This window comes from Mobula birostris, chromosome 32 (genome assembly GCF_030028105.1).
Source record: "Mobula birostris isolate sMobBir1 chromosome 32, sMobBir1.hap1, whole genome shotgun sequence".
NCBI lineage: Eukaryota > Metazoa > Chordata > Chondrichthyes > Myliobatiformes > Myliobatidae > Mobula > Mobula birostris.
Window position 1 is genome coordinate 6,714,328 of NC_092401.1, and position 24,042 is coordinate 6,738,369.

General features: G+C 41.3%; 1 protein-coding gene across 2 annotated transcripts in view; it reads left to right on the top strand.

The window, feature by feature from the left end:
- tyk2 (tyrosine kinase 2) overlaps positions 1-24,042 on the top strand; it is a 144,899-nt gene that overhangs the window by 62,631 nt on the left and 58,226 nt on the right. For both annotated transcript variants that reach the window (XM_072248369.1, XM_072248368.1), the window contains 6 exons: positions 11,562-11,765; positions 12,686-12,809; positions 15,381-15,522; positions 16,816-16,979; positions 18,166-18,547; positions 20,758-20,940. In XM_072248369.1, the coding sequence (XP_072104470.1) occupies positions 11,585-11,765; positions 12,686-12,809; positions 15,381-15,522; positions 16,816-16,979; positions 18,166-18,547; positions 20,758-20,940 (1,176 nt within the window). In that variant the 5' untranslated portion in view covers positions 11,562-11,584. The remainder of the gene's footprint in view (positions 1-11,561; positions 11,766-12,685; positions 12,810-15,380; positions 15,523-16,815; positions 16,980-18,165; positions 18,548-20,757; positions 20,941-24,042) is intronic.

Genomic DNA, 24,042 nt, shown 5'->3' on the forward strand with positions numbered 1-24,042 from the left:
TTTAAAAACTGGAAGCAAAAGTAGATGCCGGCAATACGAAACCAGTTGGAGTTGTGGAGAGAGCACAAAGCGGCATCAAGTTGACCTGAACAAATTGAGTGGACAAATCAATAACACTAGATACCGTATGAGCCACTATACTGTAAATTGATAAATGTGAAGTTATCTTCTTTGAAGGAAACACAAAGGGAGAGTATCATTTAAATATAATTGATTGGCTAAAGTCAATGGGTTTTCTGGTCAATCAGTCACTGGTATAGTGATCAAGCGGCGCCAGCAAGCAATTTAGAAAGTAATTGGTCCGTTGGCCTGCAGTACAAGAGGTTGAGTGTAGGACAGGTGCTGTCTTGGTACAAGTATTGGACCTTGTTAGATGACAGCTGGAATATTGTGAGGAAGTTTTTGGTCTTATTATATAGTGGAGAGGGATATTCAGTGCTTCAACTGACTGGTCTCTGGGATGGATCGATGATTGTATAGGGTAGGATTAGATCAAGCTGGCCGGTATCCATTGAACTCCAGTGAATATCTCATTCAATTATTCAAAATTCTGATGGGGTTAGGTAGACAGGATGGAGGAGGGGAACTGGGGTTTGGACGATCTTGATGAAGGGTCTCGGCCTGAAACGTCTCTTCATTCATCTCCATAGATGCTGCCTGGCCAGCATTTTGTATGTGTTGTTCTGGATTTCCAGCATCTGCAGAATCTCTTGTGTTTTTAACTTATAGCCTTGGATCTTGTTTAGGTTCTGTAACTAAACCATACACTTGGCACTTGTATCTACCATGTCAATCATTCTCAGAATTTGCTGCATTTCAATTGGATCACTGGTTATTCTTCCAATAATCATTTGATTATTTTCTGGAAACAAAAAATACCTAATTACTGCCACACAAAATTAAGAAACTTTAAAAGTTGAGGATTTAAAAAGACTTATGGAAATCTAATCGGTTTTCAACTTGCACTGGGATAAGTTCACCTTTATCTTAATAATTAACATTTGTGGTTTTAAAAAGGATTGCAAAAGGAGCTACACACCCATATATTAATAGAAGTCATGAACATTTATAGATGATTAACTTGGACAGTTCTTTAAAAAAAATAATATTGAAGTCAAAGTTATCAGATTAGACTGACTGGCAGTTGACCCAAAGTGTTTTAGTACAGAAGTAGAAAAAAATGGAGAACAAGACCATGAAAACAGCAGCAGGACTCTGCTGTAAATATTCTGAACATCTTTCAGCTAAAGCATATTGCAATACAGACATTATTTAAAAGGATGCACCTACAGCAAACTGAAGATTTGAGAATTGTAGAATTCAGGGCTGTCACAGAGCAAAATATTTTAAACTATTGCAGTGAAGCATACTAGTATGTACTTTTCTCTTGTTTCTGATCTTATTTACCAAAGTACCTTCAAATTTTCTGTGAACACGGCATAGAAGATATTCTGGTCACAGGGTCACTGGTCCTCCAAGTAACTTGCTCAAATTTTCTTTATTGCACTTAAGAATAAATGCACGATGTAGCTGTAAACACAGGAAACAGATCTGTAATCTGAGTTAATGATACCAAGAAGAATAACATCTGTAACCACTGAGCTACATTTCAAATCACAATATTTTTGCTGGTGGTAATTCTGAGTTATGATGTTAGAAAGATGTTAATGTACCTTAAAAGTGCTGTTTGAAGGTACTTTGCAGAGATATAGATGAAAACAGACATTAAACAGTGAGGGAGAGGATAGGCAGAATGTCTAAAAAGCTTGGTAAGGTTAGTGTTTTAAAGAAGATGAAGTTTATGGAAGGAATTTTGGAACTGTTGAAGTCATGCTGTGGTACAAAAGGAACTCTAATGAACTAGAGCCAGAATATAATTACATTCAAAGCATGGTACGAGGTAGAATTTACCATGCCAATAGGTCTGTTAATGCTCAGTTTGTCTCTCTTCACATTTCATTCTATTCCTTTCACCCTTATCTCTAAAACTAGTTTGTATTTTTCATGTGTTAGTGGATCCTGACAAAGACACAGTACCTCTGCATTTGCAGTTATAAAAACATCCAAATATCTTTGGTTGGTGGTACTTGATGTGATGCATGAATGACACTTGGTGAGTCACAGGATATGGCATGGAGCCATATCTTCATACATGTCTGATCTGATCATTTTCTTTTGCAAGCTCATTGGAGCATATCTCCAGTTTGGTGGTATAGTAGTATACTCAGCATTATTAGAATCAGTATCAGCTTTAATATCGCCAGCACATGTCATGAAATTCGTTAACTTTGTGGCAGCAGTACCATGCAGTACATGGTAATATAGAAAAAAATCAATTACGTTTCATGTGTGTTTGTGTATGTATATATGCAGTGGCATACAAAAGTTTGGGCACCCCGGTCAAAATTTCTGTTACTGTGAATAGTTAAGTGAGTAGAAGATGAATTGATCTCCAAAAGTCATAAAGATGAAACATTCTTTTCAACATTTTAAGCAAGATTGCTGTATTATTTTTGTTTGTACAATTTTAGAGTGGAAAAATAAGGAAAGGAGCACCATGCAGAAGTTTGGGCACTCCAAGAGATTTGAGCTCTCAGGTAACTTTTACCAAGGTCTCAGACCTTAAATAGCTTGTTAGGGCAATGGCTTGTTCACAATCATAATTAGGAAAGGCCAGGTGATGAAAATTTCAAAGCTTTATAAATACCCTGACTCCTCAAACCTTGTCCCAACAATCAGCAGCCATGGGCTCCTCTACGCAGCTGTGTGGCCCTCTGAAATTAAAGTAAATGTTGCCCACAAAGCAGGAGAAGGCTATAAGAAGATAGCAAAGCGTTTTCAGGTAGCCATTTCCTCAGTTCTTAATGTAATTAAGAAATGGCAGTTAACAGGAACGGTGGAGGTCAAGTTCAGGTCTGGAAGACCAAGAAAACTTTCCGAGAGAACTGCTCATAGGATTGCGAGAAAGGCAAACCAAAACCCCTGTTTACTGCAAAATACCTTCAGGAAGATTTAGCAGACTCTGGAGTGGTGGTGCTCTGTTCTACTGTGCAGCGACACCTGCACAAATATGACCTTCATGGAAGAGTCATCAGAAGAAAACCTTTCCTGCGTCCTCACCACAAAGTTCAACATCAGAAGTTTGCAAAGGAACATCTAAACAAGCTTGATGCATTTTGGAACGAAAAGAATGCAGGATTACAGGAAAGCTAAGATTTTTATCTGAATTTAAGAAAAGAAATTGGCGAGGATATTGGCATTCAACGCATTTAGGATAACATTTAAAACAGTTCAACAGAGTGCAAGAAGATATTTCACTGAAAAGAAAATATCAATGGATGAATAAAGAATTAAGGGTGGAAAAAGTGGTATAAATTAATACATAAAGTGCAAAGGGACAGGATAATGGAAGAGCAGCTAAATTGACAAGGAGTATAACAGAATAGTACAATATTCAATAAAAATGTTGGAACTAAAATTGGGCTAGTAAGAAATATTGAGGACAATTTGACATGTAACAATAGGGAGTGCAGCTGCCTGAGGCTGTAGCAGTGATTAAAGTGAAGGCTCACCAGACCTGGTTGTCGCCTGTTCACAGCCACCAGGAGAGGGGCGTCAAAGCCAGCGCGCTCCACCGGGAGCGGTGTGGTGAGGCATCCAGGCTGGAGTAGGTGCTTTCCCTCCTCAGTGTTCGCTCAGCAGAAGACCAGCTGTATTATGGCCATCTGCAGACTTTGGTGACATTGGATGACTTGAGTTTGGATTCTTTTATTGTGTATTAATTATGTGCTATGTGTACTTTTATATTGTGTGTAACTGTTGGTACTTTTTTTTTGCAACTTGGCACCAGAGTGTCACTGTCTTGTTTGGCTGTATTCATGAGTATTTATGTATGGTTGAATGACAAATAAGCTTGAAATGAATTGAGTACTTTGCTTCAATATTTACTAAGGAGATGGCACATGTGAACATTGCAAAATGAAATGGGTATGAGAGAAAGTGCTCTGAGGGAAACTCGGTTCTCTTCTCGATAAACTACATTTATGCACTTCATAATAACCTTAGAAAGGAATGAAGGCTGTGGACATTTAAGGTACTATGCCAGAGGACTTGCATATGGCTATGTCAGTCTCCTTATAACTGATCAGACAGCTTAAGTTAGATGGGGGGTGGGAGAACAAATAATGGAATTGCTGCTAAAAGAAAGAACGTAAAAAATTGTGAAATTAAGAGTATAATGATGGCATGCATAGATTTTATACTTTTGAGAGATGATCAATATTGTATTACAAAGAACAAGTACATGTCGGGTAGAAGAAGAATGGGATATGTGGGATCGGTAAGGACTCATGGAGGAGGGTGTCCCCGTTATGGGAGGCTCCTGGAGAAGGGTGACCCTTGTATAGAGAAGATGCTAACACAAGCAGGTCAAAAGTCCTGAGCGTTGGGCCTATTTCCAGAGGGCTCTCATGCTCAAGGTTGAAAGAAGCGGCTGAAGGTTGTAGACAGGTCTATGACGGGCAGAAGGCTCTCCACCATCGAGCACATCTTCAAAAGGTAGAGTCTCGAGAAGGCAGCATCCATCGCTAAGGACCCTCACCATCTGGAACATGTCCTCTTCTCATTACTACCATCAGGAAGGAGGTACAGGACCCAGAACACCTACACTCAGTATTTTAAGAGCAGCTTCTTCCCCTCCACCATCAGGTTTCTGAATTGTCTATGAGCACTACTTTCCCACACCTCTTCTCCTCTGTTTACTTTTTAACTTGTAGTGATTTTTATATCTTGCACTGTACTGTGGCCACAGAACAACAAATATCACAATATATAGCAGTGATCATAAACCTGATTCTACTTTTGATTTCTAGGAGATAGCAGCTGATATGCATACTCCATATAGAATCATAGAGTCGTTTTCTGAACCTTTTTTGTACAGGTATCTTTGCAAATCTCTTAAATATTGTACCTTCCTCTGGGGGAGTCTAGGACCAGAGGACTCAGCCTCAGAATAGAGGAACATCCATTTAGGGCTTTGATAGCAAGAGCCAGAGGGTGGTGAATGTGTGGAATTTATTTGCCACAGGTGTCAAAGGTTACGGGAAGAAGGCAGGAGAATGGGGTTGAGAAGGATGATAAGTCAGCCATAATGAAATGGCAGAGTGTACTCGATGAGCTGAATGGCCTAATTCTACTCCTATGTCTTATGGTTTAATGACCTCTATAGCTGCATCTGACATAGTCATAGTCATACTTTATTGATCCCGAGGGAAATTGGTTTTCGTACCACCCTCTGTGTTGAAGCAATTCCTCAAAGGAAGTCATTGTGGACTTCAGGAGGTGCAGACGAACCATTCCTCTCTGCGAATACATGCCTCCTCCATAGAGAGAGTTAAGTGCACCAAGTTCCTGGGAGTTCACATCACGGATGACTTTACCTGGTCCCTTAATATCACCTCCGTGAACAAGAAGACACAGCAAAACCTCCACTTCCTCAGAAGATTGAGGCAAGCAAGGTTCCCCACTCCCATATTAAATGTATTTTACAGGAGCACCATTGAGATGCTCCTGACAAGTTGCATCTCCAACTGGAATGGGAGCAGTTGAGCACTGGACCAGAGATCCTGACAAAGGACCATGGGAACAGCTGAAAGGATTATGGGGGTTTCCCTATCATCCATCGGAGACATTTATCAGGAACACTGCATACACAGGGCCCTTAGGGTTATTAAGGATCCCACCCATCCATCCAGCACCCTCTTTGACTTTCTACCATCAGGCTGGAGACTACGATGCATAAAAGAAAGAATGGTCAAGATGAGAAACAGTTTCTTCCCTCAGGCCGTTAGGCTTCTGAACTCCCTATCATATTTGAAGTGTCACTGGTTAATCTGTCCCGTACCTTACAATATTTAATATTAATGCACTTTATTTTGTTATTTGTGTAATTCATCTGTAAATTTTATCCTTAAGATATCGTGTGTCATGTGTACTGTGCTTTACACCCAGGTTTGGAGAAATGTCTCCAAATGTTTCTATATACATAATATGGTTATATACGTTTTATACATGTATATGGTTAAATGACAATTGACTTGACTTGCTCCTCAGGCCCCTTTTACATCTTTCCCTTTTCCCCTTATCTTCAACGTATACCCTCTAGGTTTAGACTCCCTTCCACTGGCGGGGGACAGAGGTGGGTGGGAACTGTGACCATCCACCTTATGTACACCCCTGTGGTTTTATATACCTCATGTTACCCCTCAGCCTCGTGTGCCCCTGGGCAAAAGCCCCACTCTTTCTTCATAACTGAAGTTATGGTAATGTCCTTGTGAATCTTTTCTGCATTTTTTCCAGCTTAATTCCATCCAAACTGTTGGTGGACAACAGCTTGTACAGTTGCAACATGACGTTCCAAGTCCTGTATTCATTGCACTGATGAAGAAGAAGAAAGCCCTTAACTCCGAGTGGAGTCATTGGGATGCCGTCATGACGGCATTTTCTTAGTGGTTTTCTTACTTTTAGGAGGCCGAGTTGCTAGCTCGACGCTCAACCAAGCAGGAATGGAAAGTGAGCAAGGGAGCCGGCTGGATTCGAACTCGGGAGCCTTCGCTCCGAAGTCCGGCGCTGATGCCACTACGCCACCAGCCGGCACAATGCACTGATGGATGAAGGCAAATGTGCCAAATGCTTTCCTCACCACAGTCTACCTGTGTCAGAACTATTATCTGTTCCCCCTAGGTTTCCTTGTTTTACAGCACTTTCCAGTGTCCTGCCATTTCCTGTGCAAGTCCTACTATGGTTTAATTTAGTAAAATGTTTTGCACTTAAAACATGGAACATTTTGGCATAGTAAGGCCCTGTGTCCCACAATGTTGTGCTGACCTTTTAACTTACTCTAAGATCAATCCAACTCTTTGCTCCTGCATGTCCTTCTATTTTTCTATTATCCATGTATCTCTCTGAGTTTCTTTTTTTTGCACTTTATCTTTTTATTGAAGTTCATCATCAAACATTTCCATAAGATGTATTTTAGATACTCTACATATATATCATATAGTCATATTTGTCACAAATCTCCACATAGTATTTATCTGAGTTATACACTTATAGAAAGGAGAGGAAAGTAAGAACAATCAAAAGAAGAAAACTATGTACAAAGTAGGGAGTTATCTTTTTTTTCCTCTAAATGCCCCCAATGTATCTGCCTCCACCATCACAGATACATTAGGGATATTTAAGAAATTCTTAGGCACATGGATTCCACGCACCCATCACTCTGTATAAAGAAGTTACCTCTGATATCCCCCCCTCCTGTTATTTCCTCCAGCCACGTTAAAATTATGCTCTTTTGTATTAGTCATCTCTGCCCTGGGAAAAACTTGTGATCTTAGATATCATATGAGGAAATTGATCTTTGTTGACAGCAACAGCTGCTGTTTCTCTGGTTTTGCATTTAATACCCAAAATCCTTTTTGAGGTCCACCACCACAAGTTTTACTTCTGTGAAGTCGCTGCTGAGAATGTGACCTTTGCTTGCAGTGAATATTAAGTGTACCATAATACTTGAGGCTTAAAGCAAATCTGTTGAAGCATGATAGAACATAGAATATGGAACAGAACAGCAGAGGAGCAGACCCTTTGGCTCCCAGTGTTGTGAACCAGCTAAAAAGCAAATCAAAATTACCCAAACACAAATCCCTCCTACCTATACAATATGCATAATCCTTCCATATTCCTTACATCCACGTGCCTATCTGAATGTCTCTTAAAAGTCTCTAATGCATTTGCTTCTACCACCATACCAGACAGTGCATTCCCGACATCCACTGCTTTCTGAGTAAAAAAAAACCTACCCCTCAGATTCCCCTTGAACCTTCCCCTTCTCACCTTCAGTGCATGCCCTCTGGTATTAGACATTTTGGCCCTGGGAAACAGATACTCCTTGTCTATTCTATCTGTGCCTCTGAAAATCTTGTAAGCCTCTATCAGATCTCCCTTCAGCCTCTGCTGCTCCAGAGATCTCCATTGTCCACACCTAGTGCTAGCTAACAAATGAGATGCACCGACCTCCCACTGATGTTCTGTATTGAATTGTAAAATGAGTTTGCCTCGTTCCTGAATGGAAATTCAATTGACTTGAAAAGGTTCCCTCAGCGAGTGAGCAAGTGATCTGCGGTAATTGAGCTGGGCAAGATGGGAGTTGCCAGATTGGTTTGTGCTGAGGTTGGAGTGAGCTGCCTCACCACCGACTGAGGTTTGGTAAAAGAATTCAAGCAGGACTTGAACCAGAATCAGAATTGGGTTTCATGTCACCAACATATGTCGTGAAATTTGTTAACTTTGCAGCAGCAGTAAATGCAGTACATAATAGAGGAAAAAACTGAATTACAACATGAATATATTTTATTAAATAGTTAAAGTAAGTAAGTAGTGCAGAAAAATAGAAAAATAAAAAAGTAGTGAGTTAGTATTGAGGTAGAAGATTAAGTGTGATATTGTGAAAGAACAGAATAAACTCAGATTGAGACAGTGAGAATGATTAAAATTTTGGACACGTGGGTGGGGGACGTGGGTTTTGGAAGGAAAAGCAACCTTGCTAGGGAATGTACTGAACTGAAGTTTGTGAAGTTGAATGGCTGAGTGCAGATGAATCCTAAATATTGTGTGTTTGTGACTGCCAATTCTAAATTTCTGCCCTCCAGAATTGTCATACAGCATATGATCTATGGAACTCAATGTTCCTAAAGGTATTAAAGATGGTTAGTCAGTCACACCTTTCAGCTAGAGTGTTGACTAGAGATGGGGGAAATTGAATTCAAGCCCTGATGAACAGCAGAGCGACAAGAATGAGTGGATTACCCTGCAGGCTGCTGTTGTAAACTTTACACACTAAGTGACCCACTTCTGTGCTGTAATAACTATTGTTTACACTCAAATAAAATGATTTTTAAATTAATCTTTGCAGCACTACCAAACTATTTTAATGAGAAGTCTGCTCTTTACTTTAATTTGCCTCTGTCTCATTCTATGATCTTACTCAGGTCTTCATCCCTCTGATAAATGTATGCCTCAAACTTTGGCAACTGGTACTTAGTTTTAATAATTCTGTTACACGTGGCTGTGTGATGAAGCCCAAGTTCTAGAACTCCCTGCCTCAGCATCTCGTGTTACACCTGTCTTAGGCTAACTTGGTTGGTCAACTACTGTATGTTGCCCATTATCAGATCGTAGCTGATGATAGCTGCTTGGACTCTTATTACAGATGCTGGATTAAGAACTGTTCTTGTTCCCCCATTTCTGCTGTTATATCTTGATTCATCCTGCCTATTTGACCTTGTCTACTGTTTATAGAATGTCACACTAGTATTTCAGTATGTGATTGTCTTTGAGGAGCAGATTATGAAGAGGGATTTCCAAGGAGTGGGAATCAAGCTGGGACGGGAAGGGGCATTGTCTCAAGATTGTGTAATCAGGAGAGATGGTGGTGCGTGACGAGTCTTTGAGATTATTTATTTATTTTATTTATTGAGATACAGCGCAGAATAGGCCCTTTGACCACACTGCCCAGTAATCCCCCGATTTAATCTTGGCCTAAGCCTAATCATGGGACAACTTACAATGACCAATTAGCCTACCAAAACTTGCAGGCAGCAGTAAGAATTCAACCTGAGTTGCCCGCACTATGAAGCGTTGTACTAATCGTTATGCTACTGTGCTGCCCCAGGGATTTATGCAATCCCCTCAGCTGTATGCCAACTGTACAATACCAGCCATTGGCAATAAATTGGCACAGAGGCCCTAAAAAATATTAGCAAATGCTGAGCAGATTGTGCTTCTTTAGGGTGGATAATGTAAAGAAACACCTCATCTATTCATGTGTACAAGCACAGCTTTGCAAAGTTAAATCATTGCTGGCACCTCCAACAAGAAAAGTAAGACTTGGATAATAAGGGGCTCATCTGTGGCATGCTGTGGTGTGATATGGATGTGCATGATATAAGTTAGATAATACACATTGTGCAAAGTGGTTGTGAGGGCCACTAGCTGTGGTTCAGAAACCTCTAACTCCATTTTCATTAAATAAACATTCCTTCCCCCCCCCCCCACATTGGAGAAAGTAAGTATGCGTTGATATAAAACTACAAATTTTTAGCACATCACATCATACTTTGCACTGTTAATAATTCCAAACAGTAATAGTCATAGTCATACTTTATTGATCTCGGGGGAAATTGGTTTTCGTTACAGTTGCACCATAAATAATAAATAGTAATAGAACCATAAATAGTTAAATAGTAATATGTAAATTATGCCAGTAAGTTATGAAATAAGTCCGGGACCAGCCTATTGGCTCAGGGTGTCTGACCCTCCAAGGGAGGAGTTGTAAAGTTTGATAGCCGCTGGCAGGAATGACTTCCTATGACGCTCTGTGTTGCATCTCGGTGGAATGAGTCTCTGGCTGAATGTACTCCTGTGCCCACCCAGTACATTATGTAGTGGATGGGAGACATTGTCCAAGATGGCATGCAACTTAGACAGCATCCTCTTTTCAGACACCACTGTCAGAGAGTCCAGTTCCATCCCCACAACATCACTGGCCTTACGAATAATCACAGTATCTTAATTTATATGCTGGAAACACCCATAAATAGTTGAATGTTATGGCCATGAGTGGTGTTTGAGAAGCAAGTGTTGTATCCGAGCACATTTGAAAACATACCTAATTCAATTGTATCTTTGGAATTTTTGCTTTATTCTAAAAGGGAGAATGTACACTTGGTTTAACATCCTGTAATATCTTTGACTGCAGCATTGCATTAGTGCTGGATTGGCAAATTTGATCATGGGACTTTTGTCTCTGGAGGCTTGGTAGTTCTGTGGTAGCTTCACTCTGCAGAAGCTTTCATTTTACATCATGTGCTTGTAATGGTTTCATGTCTGGAAATGCATCATTCCAGAGTAGCTGAATCACTGTTCAACAAGAGTACATTCACTTGAATACATCCAAATCTGTGTCTGTGGCAACAAATTATAAAGAAAAAAATAATATATGCATGAAATAAATGAAGTGTTTTATTGCTAATGATTAAGGTTTAAATAAAATGCCCAATTCTTTGATGAATATGTAGCTTGTGAAAGGCGTAGACTATACAGTCACATGGCTCCCTATCTACATGATCAGCAACAGCAGTTTTATTTGTTCCAGTGACTGTGCCTGTCGAATAAGTGCAGCCCAGTTTATCAAGATGACTCTTGAGTTTTTATGTTAATACACGAGTTAATAAAGTTAAGTGATTTGGATCATATTCAAAAAGCCTTGCACCCCCCCCAGCCTTCAGGGCATTCAATGGCTTGTTTGGCACTACCCCTCCTGCTGTTGTCGATGCAAGGGTTATTACGATGAAATGTCAATCTGCATGATCTGCTGAAGTTCCTGAGTAAGTCAGAACCAAAGCAACATATTTACTCACTGGACCAAAGCAAGTACTTGAACCTGGCAATATTTTTACTTCTAACCATGATAACTGTATGTTTGTTTTTCTCTCCCTCTGCCACAGACTGTTGATGTCAAACAGAGAACATGGCGTTGTGCCCCTGCACCGTGACTCACAAGGAATCTGAGCTTGATGGATGTCACTCCTCAGCAGAGCCAGGACTGAAAGTGCATCTGTACTGGTCGAATGAAGGCACGAAAGACCTTGTGTTCAGTGATGGAGAAATGTTTACAGAGGATGTGTGCATTGCCGCAGCACAGAAATGCTGTAAGAAAGTCTTCACTTTGGTCTCAATGTAGCTGACATGTCAGTTAATCTCATTTTCATTTTGAGAGTTATTTTCCCTGGAGGCATGGAGTTAAATGCATTCTTGTATGTTGTGGGTTGGGGAGATTGGAGATGTGAACTATGGATCTTTGCTGGCTAATTTTGGCTGAAGGTGGAGAAATGGTTGCAGACTTTGGTGTTGGATGGCTTGGACCATGGAATTTGGGTCCCCAAGTACATGTAGTGAGAGTGCTCCTAGCGTTGAATTAGCTGAGACTATTATGTCTTACCTGATCTGGATTGTTATTTTATTTCTAATTACTAGATCTCACTGCTTACTTCTGGTTTCGCAGCTGTTGTTAGTGCTCATTATCATGTTGTTAAGCAATTAGCTTTCATCATCAGGTCAGTTTGTAGATTTCATTTAGTAGTTAGAAGTCAAGGGAATTTCAGCCAATATTTGAATCTGCATTTCGTAAGAAAGCCGAGAAGTGCTGTCTTTTTACATCTGCTCTTTGTGTTCTATAAGTGTTGGTGAATAACAAAGCTGTCTTCAAACTACAAATACACTGGGACTGAAGTTTGCCTGGCTATCTAGCTTAAGAAAATGGGGAAATTCTTGAGCAACGGCAGAATAGAGACGATGGAGTGATGCAGCAGTGCACCCCAGTCAGCACTTTGCAGCTTAACTACCCAGCCTTAACCTACACATTGGTGGCTTGATGGGAGGTGGTGGGGGGGGGGGGTGGGGGGAGATCACAGGTCACCTCATTCCATCATGGCTGGCCACCTGCATGTAGACCCTTGGAAGCTGTCACAAGAGGCACACAGTCTCAAACCTCCACTGCTGGCTGTGTTAACTCCAAAGACATGAATTGAAGGCATGGTTTAATATTATGGTGTATTTTCTCTCTTTCAAGCCATTTCCCCACTGTGCCATAGTTTATACGCATTATGTGACCTAAAAGAAAATCTTTGGTATCCTCCAAATCACGTCTTCAAGATCAACAAGGACCTGTGTCTGACCCTACATTATCGCATGAGGTATGTGGATTGTGTTCAAATTTCTCACTACTCTCTTAATTGCTTTCTTTTTGCTATTTTTATATAACGTTTACAGTTGATTACCAAATAGATATTATGGCAGCAATATAATTGGGGCTTGTTGAATGTGCGTAGCTTTGTTTAATATGGTTGAGTTCAATGTCACTGCTTCCTGCTCACTTGTCTCTTGTTCTTATAGGCCTACCAGTGGTTTTGTTTTCCAAACCTTCACTGTTTAGATTTAAATTCCTTAATGTCTTTTTATCTCATCGTTGCTGTCTCAAGACCTAACAAATTTCACGTCACATGCCAGTGATATTAAACCTGATTCTGATTCTGATCTTGACTTATTCTTCCTCCCCTCACCACCCTGTGTCCCTCTTCCCTTACCCACTCAACTGCATTGTTCCTGTTAAACTGTTCGTCCCTCCTCCCTAGATTTTGGGAAACGCCTTCAAAGGTTCAAACTTTAAAGTGTATTTATTATCAAAGGATGTATACATTATACAACCCTGAGATTCATCTCCTAACAGGCAGCCACAAAACAAAGAAACCCAAAATGACCCATTTTAAAAAAGACTGTCAAACATCCAATGTGCAGAGAGGGAAAAAAGCCATGCAAACAATAAACGCAAGCAAATCGTGTTCTGAATTGAAGCCCACAGAGTCCTTAGTTCAGTGCAGAGCAGAGCAATGAGCTGAACAGCCCCCCCGTCCTTCACCTTGGGCCCCAACACCCTGTCCTTTATAATCATGCCGGAGCCTAAATCGAAACATCAGGATCATCCGCTTTGATATGCTCTGGGGCCTGGATCCTGCTGCCTCAATTTGGCCTGTACCTGACTTTTCCAATTCGGCCGGAGCTGAAATTGATTGAACCTCTGATCTTCCTCGTTCTCGGTGATGGGCCTGCCGCCTTGTGTCACCTTAGTTCTGCCACATCAAGTTGCCTCCAAGTCCAAAGAGAAGTTACAGGCTATTGCTTGCATTGATTGTTTGCCAGAAAAAAAGATTGACTAGCAAAGTATTTAGTTGTTTTCGTTATGTTTTGAAAAGACTGCAGCAAATTAACCATGGCTTCACTCACTTCTGCTGCCAGAGTTCCCTCTTTGTATCCCTTCTAAGCAAGCTTGGGATGTTCCTCTATGATAATGACAATAACAGACTATAAATCACAAACCCCATTTCCAGAAAAGTTGGGATATTTTCCAAAATGCAATAAAAACAAAAATCTGTGATATGTTAATCCACGTGAACCTTTATTTAACTGACAAAAGTACAAAGAAAAGATTTTCATTAGTTTTACTGACCAACTTAATTGTATTTTGTAAATATACACAAATTTAGAATTTGATGGCTGCAACACACTCAACAAAAGTTGGGACAGAGTTAAAATAAGATTGAAAAGTGCACAGAAAAGTCATGCTACTGTGCCAATTATAGCCACCTGGGCTTGGGAGTACTTTGGAAAACCATTGTCACTCAACACAGTCCGCTGCTGCATCCAGAAATGCAACTTGAAACTGTATTATGCAAGGAGGAAGCCATACATCAACTCTATGCAGAAACGCCGGTGAGTTCTCTGGGCCCGTGCTCAGCTCAGATGAACCAAAAGACTGTGGAACCATGTGCTGTGGTCAGATGAGTCCACATTTCAGCCAGTTTTCGGAAAAAACGGGCGTCAAATACTCTGTGCCAAAGATGAAAACGACCATCCAGATTGTTATCAGCGAAAGGTGCAAAAGCCAGCATCTGTGATGGTATGGGGGTGCATCAGTGCCCACGGGTGAAGGTACCATTGACTCTGAGGTGTATATTAGGATTTTAGAGAGACATATATTGCCATCAAGGCGATGTCTCTTCCTGGGACGTCCATGCTTATTTCAGCAGGACAATGCCAGACCACATTCTGCGTGGGCTACAACAGCGTGGCTTTGTAGACACAGAGTGCATGTGCTTGACTGGCCTGCTGCCAGTCCAGATCTATCTCCTATTGAAAATGTATGGCACATCATGAAGAGGAGAATCAGACAACGGAGACCACGGACTGTTGAGCAGCTGAAGTCTTATATCAAGCAAGAATGGACAAAATTCCCAATAGCAAATCTACTACAATTAGTATCCTCAGTTCCAAAACGACTAAAAAGTGTTATTAAAAGGAAAGGTGATGTAACACAATGGTAAACATGCCTCTGTCTCAACTTTTGTTGAGTGTGTTGCAGCCATCAAATTCTAAATTTGTGTATGTTTACAAAATACAATTAAGTTGGTCAGTAAAACTATTGAAAATTTTTTCTTTGTACTTTTGTCAGTTAAATAAAGGTTCACGTGAATTAACATATCACAGATTTTTGTTTTTATTGCATTTTGGAAAATATCCCAATTTTTCTGAAAATGGGGTTTGTATAATCCAAGGACATGCAGTATTTGGTCAGCCTTTCTAGCTTTAGTTAGTTCAGGTTGTTCTTGTGTCCAGAATGCAAATTGATTATAAAGTGAATGATGGGTTTGGAACTACTTCTGACATTACATGGACAGCATCATCTAATAAAAAATGTTTTCTTTCTGCAGGTTTTATTTCAAGAATTGGCATTGCCTGACTGAAAAAGAATCTTGGGTACAACGATGGACTCCAAAGAAGGGTGATCCTGTCAAACTCGACCAAGCCAGCCCTCTGTTTGATCACATGTCACTGAATTATATCTTTGCACAGGTGATTTGAGCCTTTGTAATGTATTTTTTCCACATATAATTTCTGCATTGCACAATAGAGGGCTTGGTACCAGAGGAAATAAAGACAGTTGTGGAGAAGAATGCAGACAAAATACACAGTATGCCTGGTAGCTCGAAGGACCATGATGGCAAATGAGACACACCCAAAGTGCCGGAGAAGGGTCTTGGCTCAAAACATTGACTGTTTACTCTTTTCTATAGATGCTGCTGACCTGCTGAGTTCCTCCAGCATTTTGTGTGTGTTGTTTTGGATCTCCAGCATTTGCAGATGTCCTCGTGTTAGGAAATGAGACAGCTATTTGGTCCATTGCGTCTAGAGTGGTTCTTTACAGATCATTCCAAAAAGCCAGATTTGCTGATCACTTAGTTCCACTGGCAGCCCTTCAATAACTCAACTAAGTGGTTGTCACAACTGTAACAGTAGTCTTGTTAACCCTCCAGTTAACTGTTACAGTTTGGTTAATGTACCCTATGAGTAGTGATGTTTAATGCTGTGACTCCATTTTACTTTTTTGTGAACCATGGATTTCCTCATCCAATTAACGTGAATTACTTATTCCTTAACCATGCTGTTTAAACCCTCAAATCCCAAGTTGGTGTTGGTTTCACTTTTGTATTATTGATAGATTCTCCATCTCCATCTGCAACCATGTGGACTTTGTGTCCTCTGCCCTTAGTGAACACTGCCATAATGTATGCAGTGTGCAGACATAATGTGGCACTTAAGAGCAAGTTTCTTTAGAATTTTTGACATGAAGCATCAGAGCAAATCTGCCGCTGTTCTCACTGAGTGCTCTTTATAGGGAAATTTCAAATTGGAAGGGTTATTGGAGGCATTGAGGCTGAGGGAACCCTGGAAACATTTTGTTATAATCCCTAGTTCACTGTAGTAAAAGAACAAGAAACTCTTGTCTTTGAACGTTCCTCTTCCTATCCTATCCACAACTGTATAACATCCACGCACCTTATGCTTTTGGTGGATTGGGAAAAAAAAAGTTATTCTTGCTGGAGTTCAAGGAGACTTTTTTTTGACCGAAGTTACCCTTCAACTAATGCCACCAAAACAATTTAACTAGACATTCATCCGCATGCTGTGTATGGAGTCTTGCTGTATACTACCTGTTTTTAAGAAACACTCTATTTATTGGCCACTCACTGACTGTCTGTGAAGGTGGTGTTTTAATATGCATTTCTTCATCATCAGTTTCTCCCTGAGTTTTCCCTGCCATTTCTTCCAGTGGAGTCTGACTAGTGCCACTTCCATGTGTTTCAGAGTAAATACGATTTCATAAATGGCATTGCTCCACTCCGAGAACTGCAGAAAGAGCAGGATGTACACGTCTTCCAAAATGAGAGTCTGGGAATGGCTGTTCTTCACCTTTCATACATCGCAGTCCAAAGTGGCCGATCGCTGGGGGATGTGTCTAAAGAAGTGAGGTGTGTGAGCAAGCATGCAAGAAAGTATCTCAAACTTCATTGCTTTAGTGACAAAGTGTATTTATATAATTACGCACCCAGAACAGACCAAATGGATTATTTGAGTTTTATTAATAATATTGCTGCCAATAAGACACGTGAGGGCACTGGATAAAGTGGTGGTGAGTTTTCAATGTTCGAGAGGCAGTTCTGTGTGTGGAAGAAGAAGAAGGAAAGAGAGCAACTAGGATAAACATTCTCGGCCAAGGGATTCAAGCAAGCAGCGAATGCTTGTCGTACAGACCTAGAAGGAAGTGGATAAAGAGAGAGAAAAACAAATAAAATAAGAATCAGACAGAGCATTCCATATAAGGTGAATAAACAGCTCAGAGTGGTTGTCCATGAAGAACTACAAGTACAATTCATTTTTTGATTCTAGGGATCTAAGGATCAAGAGAAGATTAATAGGATTAGGGCTACACTCCCTGGAATTTAGAAGAATGAGAAATGGTATTATTAAAGCATATAAGATTTTGAAAGAGCTTGACAGCCTATTGCGGTGAGAATATTTACATTGGCAGAAACAATTGAAAATAGGTTAAGAGCCCTCTGAAACAGACGTAGATAAGGACTTCCTTATCTTGTGGGCTGAAGGGCATTAATTTTATTTTATTTTGATATGTTCACTCTAAGAATATTTAAGACTCAGAAGTGCTTAAGGAGGCTGTGGGATTTGTCAGGAGATTTTGTTGAAGTCAAAGATCAGATTACCAGTGATTTTAAGTGGCAGAACAGACTCGAGGCAATGTTGGGTCAGACTTATACTTGCATCTGTGGCCTGACCTAACATTACCTCTGTTTTTCTTCCCTCAGACTGGGCTTGATCTGCCAAGTATTTCCAGTATTTTCTATTTTCAGTTTAGATTTTAGATTTACAGGAAATAGAGTCTCCCCCCCAACCCACCCCTGAAGTGGTCAAATTACCTATTGCTGTTCTGTTTTTTTTGTGTAATTCTGTTTCCATTGTCTGCCTGGGCAGAGATGGAAGTAAAATTGAAGAAACCTAATATGCACCGAGGCTTCAGGGGAAACCGGTTGCATTAGTACGTATGCCACCCAAAAGGGAATTGGGTTCATCCGCTTGTTCTGTCATGAAGCTTTTTTGAGATGTTGTTCTTGATCAGTTTCCTCTGTGCTTTTCCATCAGTTTTAAGGAGTGCATCCCAAAGGCGTTTCGTACAAAAATCGAGAAGAGCAATCCCTTGACTAGGATCCGCCTAAAACGTGGTTTTCGAAAATTTGTGAGGGGCTTCCAGCTGCCTGTTGCTGGCTGTGGGAAGATGATCCAGCATGATATTATATTCAAATATATCTCCACTTTGGAGAACCTGTGCACCAACTTTGGAGGCGAGATCTTCCAGGCTCTGTACTTGGAGGTGCTGCCAGAAAGCAGTAGGACTCCTTACATAAATGGCCGGTATTATGTGAAGACCACAGAGGACGTTTTCTACCCTGCACAGGTTACCCAGGAATATGAAGTGCTGGTGACAGGGACAGAGGGCATACAGTGGAGAATGTTGAAGAAGGAGGTGAGCGCTAAGCTTTCGGGTGGTGCAGGAATTCTTTCAGATTGCAGAGTTGTATATTAATGTGGGGTTGTGCTTAAACTGCAGATCACCAGAGCATCGCTAAGCCTTCGCTGTTTCTAATTTGCTTCCTTGCGGCTGTGATTATTTTCCTTATTTTCAAAGATGTTTTGGTCCCTGCACAAACCATCCAACCAGCTGAATGTAGGGACTCTGCCTGATGTTCCTTGTCAGTAGGTCTGTTGCTTATTAACCCTGAAAATGCTGGAGTCTTGGGAATTTCCTGAAAATGCTGGAGTCTTGGGAATTTCCTGAAAATGGCAGATATGTGGGACTCTACAGGTTTACCTATAAATTCTGGAATACTTCCGCAGATCCATTAAAAATATGGCACACATCCAAGGTTCTGCTACCTTTAACACACATAAAAGTTGCTGGTGAACGCAGCAGGCCAGGCAGCATCTCTAGGAAGAGGTGCAGTCGACGTTTCAGGCTGAGACCCTTCGTCAGGACTAACTGAAGGAAGAGTGAGTAAGGGATTTGAAAGTTGGAGGGGGAGGGGGAGATCCAAAATGATAGGAGAAGACAGGAGGGGGAGGGATGGAGCCAAGAGCTGGACAGGTGATAGGCAAAAGGGATACGAGAGGATCATGGGACAGGAGGTCCGGGAAGAAAGACAAGGGGGGGGGACCCAGAGGATGGGCAAGAGGTATATTCAGAGGGACAGAGGGAGAAAAAGGAGAATGAGAGAAAGAATGTGTATAAAACTAAGTAACAGATGGGGTACGAGGGGGAGGTGGGGCATTAGCGGAAGTTAGAGAAGTCGATGTTCATGCCATAAGGTTGGAGACTACCCAGACGGAATATAAGGTGTTGTTCTTCCAACCTGAGTGTGACTTCATCTTTACAGTAGAGGAGGCCGTGGATAGACATATCAGAATGGGAATGGGATGTGGAATTAAAATGTGTGGCCACTGGGAGATCCTGCTTTCTCTGGCAGACAGAGCGTAGATGTTCAGCAAAGCGGTCTCCCAGTCTGCGTCGGGTCTCGCCAATATATAAAAGGCCACATCGGGAGCACCGGACGCAGTATATCACCCCAGCCGACTCACAGGTGAAATGTTGCCTCACCTGGAAGGGTGCTACCTTTACTTTACTTTGGATCCCCTGTAAATACAAACATACACAGGGCATTCCTTTGCAGATACTGATATACTCCTGGGGATTCCTTGCAAATATTGATATGCTCCTGGAGATCCCTTGCAAGTAATAACCTGGTCCTGAAGTTGCCCTGCAAGCCTGGACATGTTCCCCAAGATCCCTTGCAAGCCCTGACGTGCTCCCCAGGACCCCTTGCGAGCCCTGTTCTGCTGTTCACCACCTGCTTTTCACAGTCCCATTGTTATTATTGCTGTAAACATTAAATATAAAAGATGCGACTTCTCAATAAGTAAAAGAATTCAGAAATAAAGTGTGTTTTGAATCCAGCTTCAGATGGATGGAAATATGAGTTTTGTGCACCTACTATACCTGTGTCTCACGGGGTCTTGGGTTTTAGCAGAGAAAATTCAAAAGCTGCAAGTGGCATGGTGGCTGTGTGATTCTGTTTGAGCATCTCTATAATGACTTTTCATTGTGCCTCTGCCCCAACCAGCTGTACATTAAGGAAATGTGTTTCCTTAAAGCCATTGGTTAAGCAGTAGGTGCAGTAATATGGTGACTCATGTCTTCCTTGTGCATGGTAAGCCTCCACAAATAATATTCTGATATGTGATGTATTTATTTGTTTCACTGAGGTTGCTTTAGGGATAAACATTGGTTCGCACCCAGGAGAGCTTCGCATTCTTCAAAGTGGTGTCATGGAGTCTTTTGTGTTTGCCAGGGAATGGTTTAATCCAATAAGTAACAATTCTCAACTGTGCAACACTGCCTTAATATTGGCTTGGGTTATATACTCCTTAATCCTGAATCAGGGTTGAAAGACAGAATGTTCTGCGTCATAAGTAAACCCTGAAAATCATGTAAACTAATGGCTTTAAACTGCTTGTAAACTTGAATCTACAAACGTTTGTACACTGCTTTTTAATTTCTGGCTTTAGATCAGGAACACTCTATTTGGTGAATTATTTTTCATTTGTAGCTAAGTATCCCACAAGATGCAAGTTGTTTGAATGCAGATATATCTGATCTTGTTCTGCCTTTTTTCAATACAGCCTCTAGCTGTCAAAAAAACTGGATGGAAAGGAAAAGCTGGAGACCACAGTAATAACAAAGTCAATGAAGCAATGGAATTCACTGAGAAGCCGTGGTCATATTTCTGTGATTTTAAGGAGATTACGCATATTGCCATTTCTGACTGTAGGGTCAGTGTTCATCGACAGGATAACAAATGTCTGGTGAGTGTTATTGTTTTAGTTTCCTCTTTCCCATCTTCCTCATTGCAAGAGTATATTTTCACATTTGTCCCCCATTTTGCTGCTTATTGTGAGAGTGGCCAATGGCTGCATTCAAGATTCAGATTTAGTTATCACAAGCACATCGAAACATACAGTGAAATGCATCGTTTGCATTAACAACCAACATGCTTGAGGTTGAACACAAAATAATCTGCAGATGCTGTAAAAGCTCAAAGCAACACTTTCAGTATGCTGGATGAACTCAGCAGGTTGGGCAGCATCAGTCAGAAATGATGAGTTGACGTTTCGGGCTGGAACCCTTCGTCAGGACTGAAGAATGAAAGATAGAGAAGGATTTGAAGAATGCTTGTAGTGTCAGTTGATAGACCAGTAATTTGAAGGACAAAGGGGTGGGGGAGGGGAAGCATTGATGTCATAGCCCTGAAAACAATGGGTGGTAGAAGAAGGAGGCGGAACCATGAGGGAGCTGGGGGAGGGGGTAGAGTGAAATAGGGATAGAGGAAGGGAGGGGGAGGGAATTACCGGAAGTTGGAGAATTCCGTGTTCATACCAAGGGGCTGGAGACTACCTAGACGGTATTGAGGTTGTGCTTGCTGGGTGCAGCCTGCAAGTGTTGCCACACACTCCAGTGCCAACAAAGCATGCCCACAATGCTCATCAGAACAACACAGAATACAACAAGCATCAAAACAGCAACAGCAAAACAAGCTCTGTTCCTCCCTCCCCCCTCACCCACCCACATACATACACAGTCCTCAAACACCAGAACAGCCTCCAGCTTCCAGTGGACTTGGGTGTGCACTCACAGCAACTGGGCGTTTAACCTCCTTAGTGGACTCACAGAGATTTTCAGTCTTGGGGCTTCCGATCAATGAACCTCGATTTCTGATTGGCCTTCAGGCCTCGGCACAATCCCAGGAACCACCGATCGCCAAACACTAGGCCTCAAGCTCTGGTCTCATTGATTCGTATACCAGGGTCATTGCACCTCATTCCTCCTGCCTGCATAGAACTCCAACTCCAGAACCCACTGACTCTGTAGGGAGGGGGGGCAGTGCGGGCATCAGCTCTTGTCCACATTCGTCTGCTGGCCTGAGAACCAACATCTGACCACAAATGTTCCCACATCCGCATCACTGGCCTTTGAACACGGAGAGCAGAGATTTACACTTTGGTCTGAACTCTGATTCCCCCGCTTTCCTGTCCCTATGCCCTAACCTGACTCCTAACTGCCCAAAGCCATCCCAATGAATCTTTGTTAAAACAAAAACAACTAAATCTGAGCTGCAACCTCTATGGAAACCACAGCTCAGAGCCCTCTTGAGATTTGAAATTGGAGTGTTGATGGATCCACAGAGGCTTGGCATTGCTCAATTGCCGTCAGGTTTGAGATTCACAAGTAAAGCTGATGTTCACATTTCTGTCTGTCCCTAGACTCCCTAATTAGAAACATGCTCCACTACTTTGCCAATAAGTGGGAGTAGGAGCTGTGGTGTTATTGGCAAAATATTGAACTTGGGATTGTCAATGTGCTGTGTTAATTAACCTTTCTCGGCAAGCAAAGGCAATATTGAGATCAAGAGACTGAATCTTAAGGCATGTAGGATCTGTAAGTGTTTGAGTACTTAAACAAGATCTAATTTTTTTAGAGGAGCTTAATACAGTCAAAAAGTTGGAATTGTTTATATAATTTGCCTCTATTCTGCATGGATTTATTTCCCGTAAAGCTGGAGAAATGCTGATTGCTTTGGGAGACAATATTGAAAGCTAGTCATTTGGGAAGACTCCATGAGCTCCACAGGGTTCCAGGCAACTGTGCCTTTTGAGTCATTGCATCTGGTGTCTGAAAACAATGCAAAAAGAATTTCCAAAATAAAAAACAAAAAATACTGGGGAAAACTTAGCAGATCAAGTAGGATGTGTGGAAAGAGAAATGATCAAAGACCCTTCATCAGAATTGCAGATATCCAGCATTTACAGTTCTTAAATTTTCAAAATGAATTTCCATTTGGGACCGTAAATGAAGAGGAGTGACTGTGTTGAATCCACCTATATAAGCTCTGAAGAGTCAGGCATGACACAAGTAAAGCTGATGTTCAACGAAATTGGACCAAGTTTGTAGATCTAAGTAACGAACAAGATAAAGATTCCTGTATTGAGTCTGTGGGGGTTCAGGGCGAGGGTGCAAGTGTTGAGCATACATGAATGAATGAATTTATTTAAATCTTATATCCATCCCACAACGTGAGGGAATAAAAATCTTAGCGTTGAGACTCCGTTGCAATGTACAGTCATGTGACATGGCAAATGAGGTTTAAGAAGTCAAGTTGGTGAGGGGAGGGGTGTTGTGTAAAATAGTGAAGAAAAAATGAGAATAAGGCAAGAAAATTCCAGTAAGTGGTTGCTCATGTCATGAAAACGAGAATCTGTATCTGGCCTTTTGAGTAATGTGCCCAGGCACCTTTCTCTAACCATGCTAAGCAATTAGGCAGAGAGGTACACCCAATCAAGCTAATTTCCCAGTTTCTAGGATGGGCATAGAGGCCTGAAAGACAAAAATAATTTGCAAAGTTGTTGCTCATCTTGTGTGGAAAGGATGTGCACTGTTTATTTTCGCTCATGTGGTTTGCTCTCTTTGAGATTTCAGAGCTTGAATATATAAGACCTTGGTCAGACCCCACTTGGAATACTGTGTTCAGTTCTGGTCATTACAGGAAGGATGTGGATACTGTAGAGAGAGCGCAGGGACTAGAGGGTGTACCTTATGAGAATAGATTGAGTGTACTTGGCTTTTTCTCCTTGGAGTGACAGAGTATGAGAGGTGACCTGATAGAGGTGTATAAGATGATGAGAGGCATTGATCATGTGGAAAGCCAGAGGCTTTTTCTCAAGGCTGAAATGGCGAACACGAGAGGGCACGGTTTTAAGGTGCTTGGAAATAAGTACTGAGAGGATGTCAGGGGTAAGTTTTTCACACAAAGAATGGTGGGTGCTTGGAATGGGCTGCTGGTGGCAGTGGTGGAAGCGGATACAATAGGGTCTTTTAAGAGCCTCTTAGATAGGTACATGGAATTTAGAGAA